Source organism: Eutrigla gurnardus, assembly GCF_963514095.1.
Source record: "Eutrigla gurnardus genome assembly, chromosome: 3".
NCBI lineage: Eukaryota > Metazoa > Chordata > Actinopteri > Perciformes > Triglidae > Eutrigla > Eutrigla gurnardus.
In genome coordinates, this window is record NC_139917.1 from 17,758,940 (window position 1) to 17,775,753 (window position 16,814).

Consider the following 16,814-nt stretch of genomic DNA (forward strand, 5'->3'; position numbering starts at 1 on the left):
CAGAGAAGGTAATTATCCCAAATTAAACACAAGACATATTCTGCTGTTCTGACATCACGATCTTACATCATAAAAACACAAAGCAGCCGCACCATATTTCTTGTGGGGGAGCTGTCGGAACATCAAACATCAAACAATCAATTCATGAGTTGAGCGGCTATTTGATCTCTTTTACAGCTCTCTTATATATTGATTTTTTCATCCAGTATAGACAGAATTGCAAAGTAACTAAGAATAATAGTATGTGTCGGCATTTATAAGGTAAAATGGTCCAACATTAAAAATGTACCTGAAGTGACTTTTTAACTTTAATAACAAGAACACTTCGAAAATGATGGCCCCGATTTCTCACTCCCATGTTCTGCTTGCAGGGTGCAGAGCACTGCTCCAGTCTGAACTTCGGCCTGGGCACCAGCGATCCCGTGCTGGGAATCTCCGGCTCCGAGCTGGAGGCGGGCGTGGATTACACTTTCAGACTGACCATCAGCAAAGACGGCATGGCACCTGAGTCCACCACGCAGACTGTAAGTGCACACTTAATCCCACTAACGTGAATACATGCATCCTTTTAGTTGGTGGTTCCAAAACTGCGGGTCACCTTGCATGGGAGTTGGATTCTCATGATTTTGCAACATCACGCGAAAACATATCACACCAAAATCCATCTTCTCATGCTTCAAGTGTTGTGTTTGTGTCGTGTAAGCCAAAGCACAGCGCCCTGTGAGGAACTACTGGCGGCTGTGTGTGTGGCTGAGGTGTGCGTGAGACGAGTATCTTTCGAAAGTGCACTAATATTCCACGAATAGAAGGGACTCGCTTTGGCTTTTGCTGTTTGAGCATCAGCGCAGCGATGAGTCACAGTGAGGATGTTAATATTTTCAGCTTCTATTTGGTCATGCTTAATGACATAGATGCACGCTGAAAGATAATTCATGTAGAAATACATTTAGCAGAGCTCTTTTTGCTCACGTCGCACCCATCATTCACATTATTGACTGTGGGGTTAGGGTTCAGTGAAGAAAAAGAAGCAACATTATGTCAGGCTGTTCTTTCTGATAATTCCTGGAGGCCCATTAAAAACCAGTTCTATTTTCACTTTCCTGCCATTATGGCAAAAACAAGACAGCTTCTTCAAGTCACTCGTGACGATATTTACAATCCTGATAATGAAAATTCACCACAATCAACTTATTGTAGTGTTCTTTATTGCGATCTGCAATAAAATCCTATATCGTCCCATCATTAGGTGTTTTTAGGTGGTTGGCTGCATCCTATCCACTGCCTGGATTGTTAACATATAACTGCGTTTATGTGTGTTTATGACAGGTGCTCGTACAGAGCGGCGACATTCCCATGGTGTCTCTGGAGTGCGTCTCCTGTAAGGCCCAGTCCATCTACGAGGTCAGCCAGAACTCCTATGTCTACCTCAAAGGAACCTGCACCAACTGCCAGGGCTTTCACCGTGGGGTAAACAAACACACGCACACACACACAATGTTTATCTATTCACTTAAATGCACTTCAGTGAAGTAGATAGGCCTCGTCGTAGAATTTAGTCTCTATTCAGGAGCTGTCGTAAGGGCTAAGATGCTTTGTGGATGACATGTAACTTTACTAGGGTCTTGCCAACACATCATAATTGTAGGAGTTTTCCTGTCTCTCAGCGCTGGACTGCCATGACGCTGCAGAACGAGACCCTGGTCCTGGACTCCTCCTCCACCACCACGGGAAGCGACGGCATGAATCTGGTGCTGCGGCAGGGCGTTCTGCGCCACGGGGACTCCTACAACTTCACCCTGCACGTGACTGACGGCAGCCTGGATGGCGACGGCGCCGCCTCCATCACCCTGCACCACAACATGCCCCCGGCTGGCGGGAAGTGTCACCTGAGGGGGGGAGGGGAAGCGGGAGTGGAGTACGGGGACGGAGACGTGGAAGGCTGGAGGATACGCACACTGTTGGACAGGGTGCACTTCAACTGCTCAGGTAGGCAGACGGAAGGCGTGGCCTCACTCTAAAGTCAAAATGTCATTCTTTCCCTTTTTTTATCAAATATTTTCCTGTCTCATTAGCAGATTCCTCTTACCAAGATCGTCTCTTCTTCTGCGTTCTCTTTCTCACTTTCCTGCCTTCAGGTTACAGTGATCTCGGGGTCTCAGAGACTCCGCTGCTCTACAGTTTACTGGTGACTCGCTGCAAAGAAGACTACTGCGAGGACTTCTGCGTGTACAAAGGCAGCAGCCCGGAGCACTCGGCCTTCCTGCCCCCGGGCTTCGGCTCAGCCCGCCACCGCGTAGCCGTGTCCATCACAGTGGAGGACCACCAGGGAGCCGCCATCACTGCACTCAATAAGTAAATACATCACTCACATTTTTAGTTCCATTAAGCAACAGTGAGACCAATTAAACAAGATTCAGTCCTTTTTTATTTATAGCCAAAGCGACCGTAGCTCGCCAAGTCTTTCTGTTACTGATGTTTTTTTGGTGCGGTACAACACATCCCTGCACTCTCCGAGGCTTTAGTTTCGTTGACTGCTGACCTTTTGTCTTGAAGTGCAAAATCCAAATGATTTCACAACAGAGCTTATTAGAGCTTATAAGGATATTTCAGCACATAGTGTTTTGAACAGGGGATTTAGCCTCTCTGGGATCAATTCATAAACTGTTAAATAGAAGCAGCTCCTGTAAAAAGATGTACAATATTATACATCACTTTGATTTTAATTTAATTTGTTATGAAACCACCAGTACTGGTAGAACATACCCAAGTCCACACAAATATAGCAAACCCTGAAAACAGTACAATCTGTAACAGTGCTTTTTGTTTTGTCTTGTGATTGTGTCCAGGTCCATCGAGGTCGTGCTGCCAACTCCGCCCCCCGAGTACTACAGCCTTCCCCATTGGCTGTCTGAGCTGACAGACAGCCAACTCAAAAAGCTGCTGGAGCAGGGGGACTCCCAGAGGGTCCGGGAGTTATCGCTGGCTCTCATTACAGTGCTGAATGAGGTAGGGGAGGCCTAGCCACCCACCAATCTGTCCAGTTTGCTTCTCAGTGTGATAACACGTGAAGCACACTCACACCTATATTTACCTCCTTCCAGTTTGAGCAGAGCAGGGGGTCGCCGAAGGTGTCCCGAAACGAGCGCAGATACCGAGTCCGAATCCGCAGCAACATCACCAGAGCGCTGACCGCTCTCGACCTGACCACGGTTAATGACATCCAGCAGACGTCGGCTGCTTTGGCTCAGTGCACGGTGAGCAGGGATGAGAGGGAGGCAAGGTGGGAAGGAAAGACGAGGGAGAAACAAAGAGGGAAATGAAGACGGCAAGGCATAAAGCTTTTAAAGAAGGAGACAGTCAAGAAAAGCACACAAACGATGAAACGGATGATGATGATGACGATGAGTTGTGTGTGTTTTCCAGGCGGTGAGTCGAGAGTTCATCTGCGAGGAGTGTCAGAACAGCACTCTGAACAAGCTGGAGTCCATGCTTGAGATACTGCAGACTGACACCAAGCAGGGAACCGTCACTCCTACCGAGATAGCAGACAACATCCTGAACATCATGGGTAAGAGAGAAGGTTTTCTGTGCCTCTGTCGGAGCGTGTTGTGTCTGAATGAAAGCAAACTATGAGGGCGGCTGAGGATCAGATGGTACAGCGGGTTGGCAGTTTGATCCCTGGCTCCATGTCAGAGCATCTTTAAGCGAGACCCTGAACCCCCTAAATGCTTAGGATGGGTTAAATATGACGTTTGTAATAAAGCTTAAGTTCTAACGAGTATTTCTAACAAGTTTGTCACTGTTAAAACTGAATCACACACTTCTAATAAAGGAGACCATGGAACAATGGCTGCTCTATAATGTATACATGATGGGAGTGTGGGTAGTGTTATGTGCTGCTAAATATAGCTACTCTTGCTTATAGTGTAACTGTATTTATACTACTTGTTATATAGGATCCATATCATTTAGTCACCATATACACACCACATTTGGTAGATTTATAGTTGGTTTCCTTCCTTTCTTCCTGTTAACCTGATCTCGTATCGCCCCCCCTCCCTCTCAGGTGATCTGATCCATCAGGTGGGCCAGCCTGCCTACTTGGATTCCCCCTCGCCTCCTTCCGCCTCCTCTTTCCCCTCCTCCATCGAGGAGCAAGGAGGCAACACATTAGACCCCTCTCCCTCCTCGCTGGAGCCACATCCTCTGCGGGTGGCAGCCAAGGCCTACAGCCTGTCCTCGGTCCTCATGCGGATTCTCATGCACGCTCGCGTGCTCAACGAGGAGCCGCTGGTGCTGAGGGGAGCTGAGATCGCTGCCACAGGAAAACTGGCAGACCCCCAGAGCCTGCTCTGTTACCAAGGCAACAACAGTCCAGGTGGGCTTTTGTATTCAGTGTCACACGAGCTGATGAAAGTTCTGTTTTTGTATCTGGTTGATCCTTTATATCTATAAGAAGATGTACATTATGAATGGGACATTGGAGAAAGACATGCATTGTAATAGTTTGTCAGTCTTCATCTTCCTTTCTCTCCTCCTCTTTTATGTTTCCAGAGTGCCAGCGTTTTTCCATCCCCCGAGCATTCAACTACAGTCTTGGCAGAGCTGCAGCGGGAAACAGCATTATGCAGCTACTGTTTCAGGTAACACGATGGAAAATTCTGTTTCACTTTCTCTTTTGGATCGCCGTTGAAGAAGTTAATACTGAAAAGCCGCTGGTGCCAAAGATACACACTCGAAGAAAACAGACGTCTTGTTTTGTGTTCCATGCGTTTGTGTTTCCCCCTCAGATCCAACTTTCTCCACCGTCCGCCTCCTCTTATGATTATATCTCCCTCCTTGCAATTCACAGGTGGAGTCTAACCCCTTCCCTTTCAACTACGTGGCGAACTACACCGTCTCCACCGAGGTGGCGTCCATGGAGTTCCGCACTGCGAACGGCACCCAGATTCCCATCTCGGGACTGGACGACAGCCTAGCCATCACTGTGGCTGTCAACAATGGAAGTGGTGGAGCAGAAGCAGATCCCGAGGGTTCTGGTGCCGGAGGGGTCCCCGCAGCTGCAGCTGTTAACATCAGCCACTGTGACTCCATCATCGTCAGGGTCAACACAGGAAACACCAATAGACAGGCGGGGCTGTTTGTGCAGCTCAACTTCACCACTCCGGAGGGTGAGCGCTCACTTTCACCGCTTTATTTAATGCATTCGGTACAATACACACATGTGTTGAAACTGTGTGAGGACGGTATTCAGAAGCTGTATTAGAGGTATTGTTGTCTTTGCACCTCTCATTGCCTCTTTTTTTACTATTTTTACTTAAATTATAATGTGTCCCAGAAGCTGCGATGTTCACAGGGATCAATAAATGGGCTTGCCATCATACAGTTATTATGTGGACCAAATAGGAAGATTACATACTATCTATCTACACTTCATGGATTATCTAACTAAAAGTGTGTTGATAAATGGAGATCTAATGATATCTTTTTTCCTTTCCTTGTCTAGTTACCAGAGAGACGTATAAAAGAGAAGAGGATGTGGAGGAGCCATACATCACAGCTTACCTCCATTCACACGAAAAACCCAATGAATTCAACTGCACCGACAAAAAACGCATCACGCTCAGTATGACCAGGGGGCGGGATCTCGACCACAGGAAATACACCTTCTTCCTGTCGCCAGAGTAAGAGCTTTTGTTCCTCCACTGTAATATGATGTGTACGAATGATGTGCTCTTTTTTTCGTGGGTCCATCCCTCAGGACACCAAACAATTACTCTGGAATTTTGTTTCTGCATAATTTCAATTAAACCGTATTGCTCCGTCCTGTGTTGCACAGGTCATACGACACCACTCTCGACTACTTTGTCAACGTGAGTACGGCCTGCAGCCCCAGGTCTCGGCCTGTGGGTGTCCGTTTGGAGGTTGGGGTGTTTGCCTCTCTGTGCCAGTACTTCAGTGAGAGTGAGAAACAGTGGCGGACAGATGGTATGGTACCCCTGGCAGAAACCAACACCAGCAGAGCTGTGTGTCGCACCAGGCACCTCACGGCCTTCGCCGCAGGCCTGTTCGTACCGACCAATGCCATCAGCTTTAAAGTGCCAGTAAGTGTCACAAAAAGCAAACACTTTTGTGGACGTGCACCAGATGAACCCACCCTTAAAGCGTTTTTCTTGTGCATTAGGAGCGTTCCGGTCCACCGAGCCTGGTTGTGCTGTTGGTGTGTGTGTTAGGCCTGCTAAGCTATGTGGTGGCAGCAGCCCTCCTGCACAAGCTGGACCAGTTGGATCTACGTCGGGCTGGCGTGGTTCCACTCTGCGGCCAAGACGGACTCTTCAAGTACGAGGTCCAGGTCAAGACTGGCTGGAGCCGAGGGGCAGGTGAGGTGGAGAGGGGGACGCGTTTAGTCAGCATGGTATAAAGTAGAAGTAGAAGCTCAATGAGTATTTACAGTATAATAAAGCTACTTACTACTGTACAAGCTTAAAAAGACAAACGTGACTTAACTCCTTTTGCAAGAGCTTTCATAAAGAGGCTTTATAAATGTAAATGTGTATATATGTATGTAAAGGCAGGCATTAAAAACTAGAGAGGAGTAAAGGGAGACAGGGTTGTCAGGCCAGTGCCTTGAATATTAAAAAAGCAAAAACTACATTAAAACTAATTAAACGTGATGGTCAGAAGGCGAGTCTCTGCAGATTTTGTGGAAATAGTCGATATAATGAGCTCCTGTCTGTCCCTCCAGGCACCACGGCTCATGTGGGAATCAGTTTGTACGGACGTGAGAGCCGCACCGGACACCGCCATCTCGACAGTAGAGGAGCTTTCACGCGCAACGCTCTTGACATCTTTCATATTGCCACGGACACCAGTCTGGGCAGTGTCTGGAAAATACGAATTTGGCATGACAACAAGGGTACTGATTCACCTGTAATCACAAAGACTTGACCCAGCTGATAATTGTACTTTTTTCTTGCAATCATCATTTCTTCACCCTCCCTCAGGTCTTTCTCCGGCGTGGAGGCTCCAGTACATCTTGGTCAAAGACTTGCAGACAGGAAGCAGCTCCTACTTTCTGGTTGAGGAGTGGCTGTCGGTCGACAACGAGAGAACCGATGGACAGGTTGAGATTGAGGTGGAGGCCACAGGTAAAAAACTTCATCTGCATCATCTGTAATAAGCTCCCGCTGATGGCTGATGCCGCTTTGTTCACTCCGTCGTGTCTCTCCCCATTTTCCTTCAGAGGAGGCCGTGCTTCGTCAGCTGCCCCGCCGTCTGCGGTGTGAGCTGCAGAGGGCGCTGTGTGAGAGTCACCTGTGGCTGTCGCTGTGGGAGAGACCCCACCGCAGCCCGTTCACCCGCCTGCAGAGGGCCACGTGCTGCGCCGTGTTGCTGCAGCTCTTCGTATTGGCCAACACTCTGTGGTACAGCATAGTGGTGGACAAGAGATACAGGTATACGGAGGAGCGTCTGCTGGCTTTGTGTACAACTTCCAATTTGCTGGTGATTTGTTCCTACATTTCAATGCGTTCCGGTCCTGTGTTGCAGCCCGCGGGCTGTGTCAAGGTTTTCCTCATTAAATGGGGAGACAGTGGCAGCAGGCGTGGTGACCTGTCTGATCGTCTACCCTCTGTACTTGCTTGTCTTCACCCTCTTCAGAATGAGCCGCAGCAAGGTAACCCGGCCCGAAACACGATCAAAGTATTTTGTACCTCTCGTAGGCTAAACATGAATATTTAATATTGTTTGTGTGTGTGTGTGTGTGTGTGTGTGTGTGTGTGTGTGTGTGTGTGTGTGTGTGTGTGTGTGTGTGTGTGAATATCAGTGTGTGTCTGTGGAGAAGGTGCCCCCTCAAGTGGATCAGGAGTCGGTGGAGATTGATGACTTCCTGGACGACTCCATGGCTGGAAGTTCTTTCCTCTTTTTTAACGGCGAGGTAGAGTCTCATGGGGAACACTGGGATGCCTAAATGTATTTTTTTTTTACATTGATTTAGGACCCATTTGACGTACTCATACACGTTTGTTATTGAACAATCCTGTGATTTCTTTCATGGCTGTTCCATCGGTGTGTGAAAGAGGATTAGATCCTTGCAGGTGCCACCTTGTGTGGCCAAGGCTGCCCTGAGTGTGTGAACGTGTGTGAATATTGGCATGTGATATAAATCTCTTTGAGTGGTCGACTAGAAAAGACGAAGGCCACGTATGAATGCAGGTCCATTTACCATTAGTTTCTGTGTCTCTCTCTCCTTCTCTCTCACGCAGACCAACTCGGAAGAAACCAATGTGGATTTGCCCACTCCATCCACCAAAAGGTGAGACCCTTGTCATGACAGTACATTTAGATTATCATAGAGTCATACAGTCTAGATAACACCGGTCATGTCTTGCTGTTTCAGTGGGGAGAGTTGGTGCATGGCCGAGGAGGAGATGGAGGACAGGGATTGGCCCGAGCTGTTGAGTGACGCGTCTGTGGTGGGAGGGGCGGGGCACGGGGCAGGGCTGCCCAGACTGAAGAGGGGTCAGGGGAGCAGGCACTTGGGTGTGGACATGACCTTTAACCCTGACGACGAGGAGGGGACTGAACAACGCAAGTATTTCACCTCTTCAGGTAACCGAAGCAGGAAGGTTTTAGGTACATTGGTTGTTTTATTAAGCCGCCTGTTTCGGGAGAGAGTACTAAAGTTCAAGCTGTTGCTTTCCCCTTCCAGACGAGGATCTGATCAAACACATCCTGGCAGATGGACAGAACTTCTTTCCTCAGACGGATGAAAGTGAGATGGCTGACCTGTAAGTTTGATCTCTGAACATGTTTTGCATACTTTTAATGAAATGCAACAGATTAACCAGCTTTATTTGTAATATTTGTGGATTTGCTCAAGTTTAATTTATTGTATTAATTATTTCCATCACATGTCTATATGTATGTGTCAGGTCGAGCATTTTCGGAGATAAGACTGAAGTGATTCTCCTCCAGAAGCTGAATGAGCCTCTTCCTCTAGAATCTATGAGAAGAGAGCCGCCAAAATCTGCTTTCACCTCAAATACAGGTGTGTGTCTGTGTGTGTATGCCTGTGTGTGTGTGCGTGCTTGCATGTGTGTGTGTGTGTGTCAGACATCAGCACAGGCTTGTATTCATCAAACATTCATTTTCATACTAAAGAACAGTTTAGGAGTAAAATGCAGAACATTCATGAATATATTTACTTCCAGCGAATTCTAAGAACATTTAATATTAACTCACTGGCAGATGAGCGATCTCAATGAAAACATATGATAAGATTGATCCAGTAGCACACTGTATGTGATACGTAATAGAAGATGTAGGGTAAGTAAGTGTTGTTTGCAGACCTGGTAGACGATGATAGCTCTGCAGAAAATGGCAAATAAGTCTTTTCTCCTTGTAGTAGTGGTCTTCTACTTTGGTTCACAGTTATTTTCTCAAACTAAATGACAGCAAGGCTTTTTAGATTGTAAATTGAATGCAGGGGCAAATAAAGGCTTTCTTCTACCGATTACATGTAATCTTAAATACCATCGCAACAACATGGACTTTGTAAAAGATCCTCCAAATTAGATAGAAAGGGCAACCCAAAGTGATTAAATAGAACAATTATCTGTTCAGCTTAGCTCTCCCAGATTTGCTGTTGACACGACACATGAATCATCTTTATTTTTTTTTAGGATAAGATTTGTAGCTGTACGGTAAAGAGCAAAGTTTGGTCATTACTTTTAAAAAGGAAAGATGAATTTGACTTTTATGCAGTAATGATCCCAGCACTGGCGGCTGAGGGGCTAGGTCATTACAGTTATGTTTTGATGTGAAACCAGAGTGCGTACATAATGCTTCATTTTGCTGCCCTAATATTTAATAAGCAAAACAAGTCCTTTGTTGTCAAAAAAATAATAATAATTAAAGAGTCAATGTCCTCACAAAGTCCTTTCCACGTCATTTATTCTTCTATTTTAACGAACTCTTCTCCACTGGGAAGAAATGAACACCCTGTCAACAAACAGTAACAGTGCTCCAGTATTGATGTCACTTTTGTTCCTTTGGATGGATTTGTAAGGAACTGTATTCATGTGATAGTTTGGGGCTCTGGGTAAAGAAGGTTTGTTGTTTCTGTTTTTCGCTTCATGTCCTCACTCACCCTTTCCCTCTCCAGTCGTGACGGACGTGTGTCGTCCCCGGCGGTTTCCTCCCTGGTGTGGACGTGCTGCCCTGTGGGGCAGTTGGACGGGGATTGCTCTGGCCAGTGGCATTTCAATTTGGGCCGGTCACGGCTTCAGCCAAAGCGTGGCCATGATGTGGCTGATCTCCTGCTTTGCCAGTTTCCTGTGTTCCTGCCTGCTGTTGGAGCCGATTAAGGTAGAGCGGCTAAAGATCCAGATGTTTCAGTCAGAAGCTGGTGGGAAACGTTCACATTTGGCTGCGGTCAAGTGAACTCAGGTTTTCCTGTTTTAACTTTTGGATTTAGTCAATTCAACAAGTTCTTGACTTTTGAACACCTTTACCTCCGTTACTGAGCATAAACTTTACTCTGTTGCTTCTCAACCCTTTGTCCCGCAGGTGTTGTTTGAGGCGGTTTACTATGCAGTGTGTGTGCTTCGACTGCGACCGGAGGAACAGGATGTGCTGGTGGAGTTCCCCCGGGTGGAGAGAGTTGTCCAAAGGGTCCCCAGGGTGAGACCACCACAGGGCTTCGCGTTGTCTCAGGCCCGACATCAGGCCCGCAAGGTTCACATGCTGCACACCATGCTGAAGGTGAGTCAGCGAGAGAGCGACGTGATGCTGGAGATCGTCCTTATGTCTTCACTTCGGTGTGGAGCTCTTCAGCTTGTTTGTTAACAAAAGTGTTGACTCTCATTTTCAGAATTTCCTGGTTTACATGTTTTTCCTGTTGGTGATTTTGCTTCTCAACTACTCTGATTCGACCAAAGACACACACAGCCTGAGACTGTGCACTCAGCTGCAACGGGCACTACACACACCTGTGTACCACAACATCAGCAGGTACACACACACACACACACACACACACACACACACACACACACACACACAAACTTAACACATTTGAATAATCTTTTGGAAAATGTTAATGTTTTATTCATTCATTCTGTTGAGAATGACATCTCATTTTTAAAGGGTGACCTTTCTGTCATCTGTGAAGAAATTAAAAATACTTGCAAAAAAAAGCACTCATTTACCAAAAGAGAAAAGGAAAACTAATGGAAATTGCATAATTAACAGCACGAGTTGAACATGAATGGATAAAATATTTGTTTTTTATGTACTAATGTGAGGAAGGTTACATACGATCTATGTGAAGTGAATTTTTTTTGCAATATTTCAAGATATTTTTTCAAATTGAGGATTTTAATACGTGCAAATTGAAAATGTAATAGATGCAGTGTAACTCACCTACTGTGCGCCAACAAAAAGTTGTTTTTCAGCAAACACAATTGATGAAATCCTCTATTTTTTTCATTTTAGCCGAGCTGATGCTCTCATATGGCTGAATGAGTCACTGTTGCCACAGCTACTGGATGAATCTGCCCTCTTGAGAGACACGGGAAGCGTGTTGCTCGGCACACTGAGGCTCCGTCAAATCCGTGACACAGAGGGTGAGATTGAAATGAGGTCTCTTTCTTACTTTCGATGTGAACTTGGTGGGCGCTAAAGATTGAAATAAACTGACGCTCCACTGATATGACAGGACCTGAATTTATTGAGTATACACACAAAAGATATGAGTTCTTTGAGACACTTTTGTCTATTTCAATTGTATTGGGTCAACTATTAGTCGTAAAGTCTAGTATGTTTTTAAAAAAGTCATAGTATAGTATATTGAAAAAATAATTTAAAAAGTCATAGTATAGTGTATGAGATAGTCTCATTAGAAAACATTGTGTATCATGAAAGTATAGTATGTTGAAAAAGTCATGAAAAACATAGTAGTTTGTCTAAAAAAGTCCTAAAAAGTCAAACTAACGAATGGTGACATAAGTCATTGTAAGGTTGACTTCCAAAAAAGTCTTAAAGCTTGCGTAGTGTCCCATATGGTCTAGTGGTTAGGATTCTTGGTTTTCACTCACAATGCCCGGGTTCGACTCCCGGTATGGGAACATGTTTTACAAACATGCAGTACAATTGCAACAAAATGTCATAATGTGTATTAGAAAATAGCATATTATGTTGAAAAAAATCTAAATATACTATGTTGAAAAAAGTCAGAGTATTATATGTTGAAAAAGGTAATTGTATAGTAAGTCTAAAAATGTCCCAAAAAAAGTATGTTGACACAAGTCATAGTATAGTTTGTCTAGAAAAGTGATAAAAAAAACTCATAGTATAGTATGTTGAAAGAAGTCATTTAAAAAGTCATAGTATAGTATGTTGAAAAAAATCATTTAAAAAGTCATAGTACAGTTTGTCGAGAAAAGTGATAAAAACGTAATAATATAGCATGCTGAAAAAAGTCATGAAAAACATAGTATAGTTTGTCTAAAAAAGTCCTAAAAATTCACATTAACGTATGGTGACATAAGTCATTGTAAGGTTGACTTACCTCCAAAAAAGTCTTAAAGCTCATGTAGTGTCCCATATGGTCTAGCGGTTAGGATTCCTGGTTTTCACCCAGGCGGCCCGGGTTCGACTCCCGGTATGGGAACATATTTTCCAAACATGCAGTACAATTGCAACATAATGTGTATGAGAAAATAGTATACAGGTACTATGTTAAAAAAAAATCTAAATATACTATGTTGAAAAAAGTCAAGAGTATTATATGTTGAAAAAGGTAATTGTATAGTAAGTCTAAAAATGTCCCAAAAAAAGTATGGTGACACAAGTCATTGTAACCCTATATATGGAGAAAAAAGTCAGTATAGTTTGTCTAGAAAAGTGATGAAAAAAAGTCATAGTATAGTATTTTGAAAAAAATCATTTAAAAAGTCATAGTATAGTATTTTGAAAAAAATCATTTTGTTTTCTCCCTGTACATTCAGTGGAGAGACTTATTTGATAATTGTGCAACATTTTATTTTACTGTTGATGTATTTTTTGGTGACATAAGTCATTGTAAGGTTGACTTACCTCCAAAAAGTCTTTAAAGGAGTCATAACCTGGTTTTATACGTATCCAGCCCCCCTTGGATCGCTTTGGATCAATTCGTAAAACTTATTAGAAAAAAAAAAAAAAAATTTAATCAAACATTGAGCTTGTTCTGACCCTTTTTCGTACCGCGATTTTATCACGCGAGATTACGCGCGAGGTTTTGACTGGTCCGGATGTGCATTGTATAATATGTAATGAGGCGCGCGTTGATTCGCCGCAGGAAGGACAGAGCCGGGGGGGCTTGCCTGCATGCAGACTCCAAAACAATGGCGGCGCTTCGGCGATTTCAGGTAGCGGACGGGGCGGGGTTGGGTGGTGAAAGAGGGGTGGGCTTATGCAAGTAGCCGCCACGGTGACGTCACCGAAGGCGCAGAATCAAAATCTCGTGCTTTAGGAATGCACACCCTTGTGTGCTATTCCTGTTCGGAAAAAGAGCAGAAGCGAAAAAACGGCGCCACTTTCAAACTCCAGCCTTTCAGGCAAGTTTCAACTGAGGTCAAACACAGATATGCATGTTTTAACAAGAGAAATTGCGATTTCCTGGTGATGACTCCTTTAAGCTCATGTAGTGTCCCATATGGTCTAGCGGTTAGGATTCCTGGTTTTCACCCAGGCGGCCCGGGTTCGACTCCCGGTATGGGAACATATTTTCCAAACATGCAGTACAATTGCAACATAATGTGTATGAGAAAATAGTATACAGGTACTATGTTAAAAAAAAATCTAAATATACTATGTTGAAAAAAGTCAAGAGTATTATATGTTGAAAAAGGTAATTGTATAGTAAGTCTAAAAATGTCCCAAAAAAAGTATGGTGACACAAGTCATTGTAACCCTATATATGGAGAAAAAAGTCAGTATAGTTTGTCTAGAAAAGTGATGAAAAAAAGTCATAGTATACTATTTTGAAAAAAATCATTTAAAAAGTCATAGTATAGTATTTTGAAAAAAATCATTTAAAAAGTCATAGTATAGTATGTTGAAAAAAATCATTTAAAAAGTCATAGTATAGTATGTTGAAAAAAATCATTTAAAAAGTCATAGTATAGTATGTTGAAAGAAATCATTTAAAAATCATAGTATAGTATGTTGAAAAAAATCGAAATATACTATGTTGAAAAAAGTCAGAGTATTATATATGTTGAAAAAGGTGATTGTATAGTTAGTCAAAAAATGTCCCAAAAAAAGTATGTTGACACAAGTCATAGTATAGTTTGTCTAGAAAAGTGATAAAAAAAACTCATAGTATAGTATGTTGAAAGAAGTCATTTAAAAAGTCATAGTATAGTATGTTGAAACAAATCATTTAAAAAGTCATAGTATAGTATGTTGAAAGAAGTCATTTAAAAAGTCATAGTATAGTATGTTGAAACAAATCATTTAAAAAGTCATAGTATAGTATGTTGAAAAAAATCATTTAAAAAGTCATAGTATAGTTTGTCGAGAAAAGTGATAAAAACGTAATAATATAGCATGCTGAAAAAAGTCATGAAAAACATAGTATAGTTTGTCTAAAAAAGTCCTAAAAATTCACATTAACGTATGGTGACATAAGTCATTGTAAGGTTGACTTACCTCCAAAAAAGTCTTAAAGCTTGTGTAGTGTCCCATATGGTCTAGCGGTTAGGATTCCTGGTTTTCACCCAGGCGGCCCGGGTTCAACTCCCGGTATGGGAACATATTTTCCAAACATGCAGTACAATTGCAACATAATGTGTATGAGAAAATAGTATACAGGTACTATGTTAAAAAAAAATCTAAATATACTATGTTGAAAAAAGTCAAGAGTATTATATGTTGAAAAAGGTAATTGTATAGTAAGTCTAAAATGACCCCAAAAAAAGTATGGTGACACAAGTCATTGTAACCCCATATATGGAGAAAAAAGTCAGTATTGTTTGTCTAGAAAAGTGATGAAAAAAAGTCATAGTATAGTATGTTGAAAAAAATCATTTAAAAAGTCATAGTATAGTATGTTGAAAAAAATCATTTAAAAATCATAGTATAGTTTGTCTAAAAAAGACCTAAAAAGTCACACTAACGTATGGTGACACAAGTCATTGTAAGGTTGAGTTAGCTCCAAAAAAGTCTTAAAGATCATGTAGTGTCCCATATGGTCTAGCGGTTAGGATTCCTGGTTTTCACCCAGGCGGCCCGGGTTCGACTCCCGGTATGGGAACATATTTTCCAAACATGCAGTACAATTGCAACATAATGTGTATGAGAAAATAGTATACAGGTACTATGTTAAAAAAAAATCTAAATATACTATGTTGAAAAAAGTCAAGAGTATTATATGTTGAAAAAGGTAATTGTATAGTAAGTCTAAAATGACCCAAAAAAAAGTATGGTGACACAAGTCATTGTAACCCCATATATGGAGAAAAAAGTCAGTATTGTTTGTCTAGAAAAGTGATGAAAAAAAGTCATAGTATAGTATTTTGAAAAAAATCATTTAAAAATCATAGTATAGTTTGTCTAAAAAAGTCCTAAAAAGTCACACTAACGTATGGTGACACAAGTCATTGTAAGGTTGAGTTAGCTCCAAAAAAGTCTTAAAGATCATGTAGTGTCCCATATGGTCTAGCGGTTAGGATTCCTGGTTTTCACCCAGGCGGCCCGGGTTCGACTCCCGGTATGGGAACATGTTTTACAACATCCAGTACAATTGCAACAAAATGTCATAATGTGTATGAAATGTCAGGGCAAAAACATAGAATATAGTATGTTGAAAAACATCATTGTATAATTTTGTACAAAAGTATAGTATGCTGATAAAAGTTATAGTATGTCAAAAAAGTCGTAGTATATTATGTAAATCAAAAGGCATAGTGTAGTAAGTCACAACACATAATTGTATAGTATAACATTAAAATGCCAAAGTAGGCGTGCAGATGGCGGAGTGGTTAGAGTGCATGCCATGTACGCACGTACATACGCAGCCCACGCTGGTTCGAATCCCGGCCAGAGGTCCCTTACTGCATGTCACACCCCACCTTCCTATTTGTCCACTGCTAATAAAAGTCGTCTGTGCCTCAAAAAATCCTTAAAAAAATCTAAATGCGAAAGTAAATTCATAGTATCATATGTTTTATTTAGCATTACAAGTACTCAAGTAAACATTATCATTATTACCGTTTCTGATCATCTGATAACTGAACTCATTCTCTTTCATTATTGAATGTCCTCTTCTGGGAACACATTAATGCCATTAATGCCATTATTTAACCTCAAATTGATCTCGTTGACACTGCAGGTGTTTCCAGGGCAGAAGACAGTATTTTGGGAAAGGGCTGGGTTCCATCTCTGTCCAAAGACGCAGAAAACGTTACTGCTTTTGCATCCAGCGATACAAGCAGGTAAGGGAAGGATCGAAAGCCTGGCTTTAACTTGTGGGTCGGATTTGGTATCTATTTAACATCAGATATTAAAGAATGTTTTTCTTTAATATCTTCTTTTTTTCTCCTGTGTCTCCTCCTACTCGTCCTTCTAGGGCGTGGCGTTTGGGTAACAGGAGGGTGTATAGCAGTGGAGATGTGATCCACCAGTTGAACAGAAGCCTGGAGGAGGCCTCTTCCTCCTTGCAGCAGCTGCAGCAGCTGCACTGGCTGGACTACAGGTAGTGCAGAAAGACAAGTCCAGGAATATTCCAAAAACACTGACATTTTACACTAACAGTTAGAATTCATAAGAAT

General features: G+C 42.7%; 1 protein-coding gene across 1 annotated transcript in view; it reads left to right on the forward strand.

Moving 5' to 3' along the window:
• pkd1a (polycystic kidney disease 1a) overlaps positions 1 to 16,814 on the forward strand; it is a 55,358-nt gene that overhangs the window by 32,456 nt on the left and 6,088 nt on the right. Inside the window, exons 24-51 of the mRNA XM_084004839.1 lie at positions 372 to 524; positions 1,327 to 1,467; positions 1,665 to 1,986; positions 2,136 to 2,352; positions 2,847 to 3,006; positions 3,102 to 3,254; positions 3,424 to 3,568; positions 4,067 to 4,378; positions 4,555 to 4,643; positions 4,853 to 5,171; positions 5,507 to 5,684; positions 5,840 to 6,104; positions 6,185 to 6,380; positions 6,746 to 6,916; positions 7,005 to 7,148; positions 7,244 to 7,454; positions 7,549 to 7,675; positions 7,826 to 7,936; positions 8,265 to 8,314; positions 8,399 to 8,610; positions 8,711 to 8,789; positions 8,934 to 9,049; positions 10,166 to 10,368; positions 10,570 to 10,764; positions 10,874 to 11,013; positions 11,497 to 11,627; positions 16,376 to 16,478; positions 16,613 to 16,738. Of these exons, the coding sequence (XP_083860965.1) occupies positions 372 to 524; positions 1,327 to 1,467; positions 1,665 to 1,986; positions 2,136 to 2,352; positions 2,847 to 3,006; positions 3,102 to 3,254; positions 3,424 to 3,568; positions 4,067 to 4,378; positions 4,555 to 4,643; positions 4,853 to 5,171; positions 5,507 to 5,684; positions 5,840 to 6,104; positions 6,185 to 6,380; positions 6,746 to 6,916; positions 7,005 to 7,148; positions 7,244 to 7,454; positions 7,549 to 7,675; positions 7,826 to 7,936; positions 8,265 to 8,314; positions 8,399 to 8,610; positions 8,711 to 8,789; positions 8,934 to 9,049; positions 10,166 to 10,368; positions 10,570 to 10,764; positions 10,874 to 11,013; positions 11,497 to 11,627; positions 16,376 to 16,478; positions 16,613 to 16,738 (4,769 nt within the window). The remainder of the gene's footprint in view (positions 1 to 371; positions 525 to 1,326; positions 1,468 to 1,664; positions 1,987 to 2,135; positions 2,353 to 2,846; positions 3,007 to 3,101; positions 3,255 to 3,423; positions 3,569 to 4,066; positions 4,379 to 4,554; positions 4,644 to 4,852; positions 5,172 to 5,506; positions 5,685 to 5,839; positions 6,105 to 6,184; positions 6,381 to 6,745; positions 6,917 to 7,004; positions 7,149 to 7,243; positions 7,455 to 7,548; positions 7,676 to 7,825; positions 7,937 to 8,264; positions 8,315 to 8,398; positions 8,611 to 8,710; positions 8,790 to 8,933; positions 9,050 to 10,165; positions 10,369 to 10,569; positions 10,765 to 10,873; positions 11,014 to 11,496; positions 11,628 to 16,375; positions 16,479 to 16,612; positions 16,739 to 16,814) is intronic.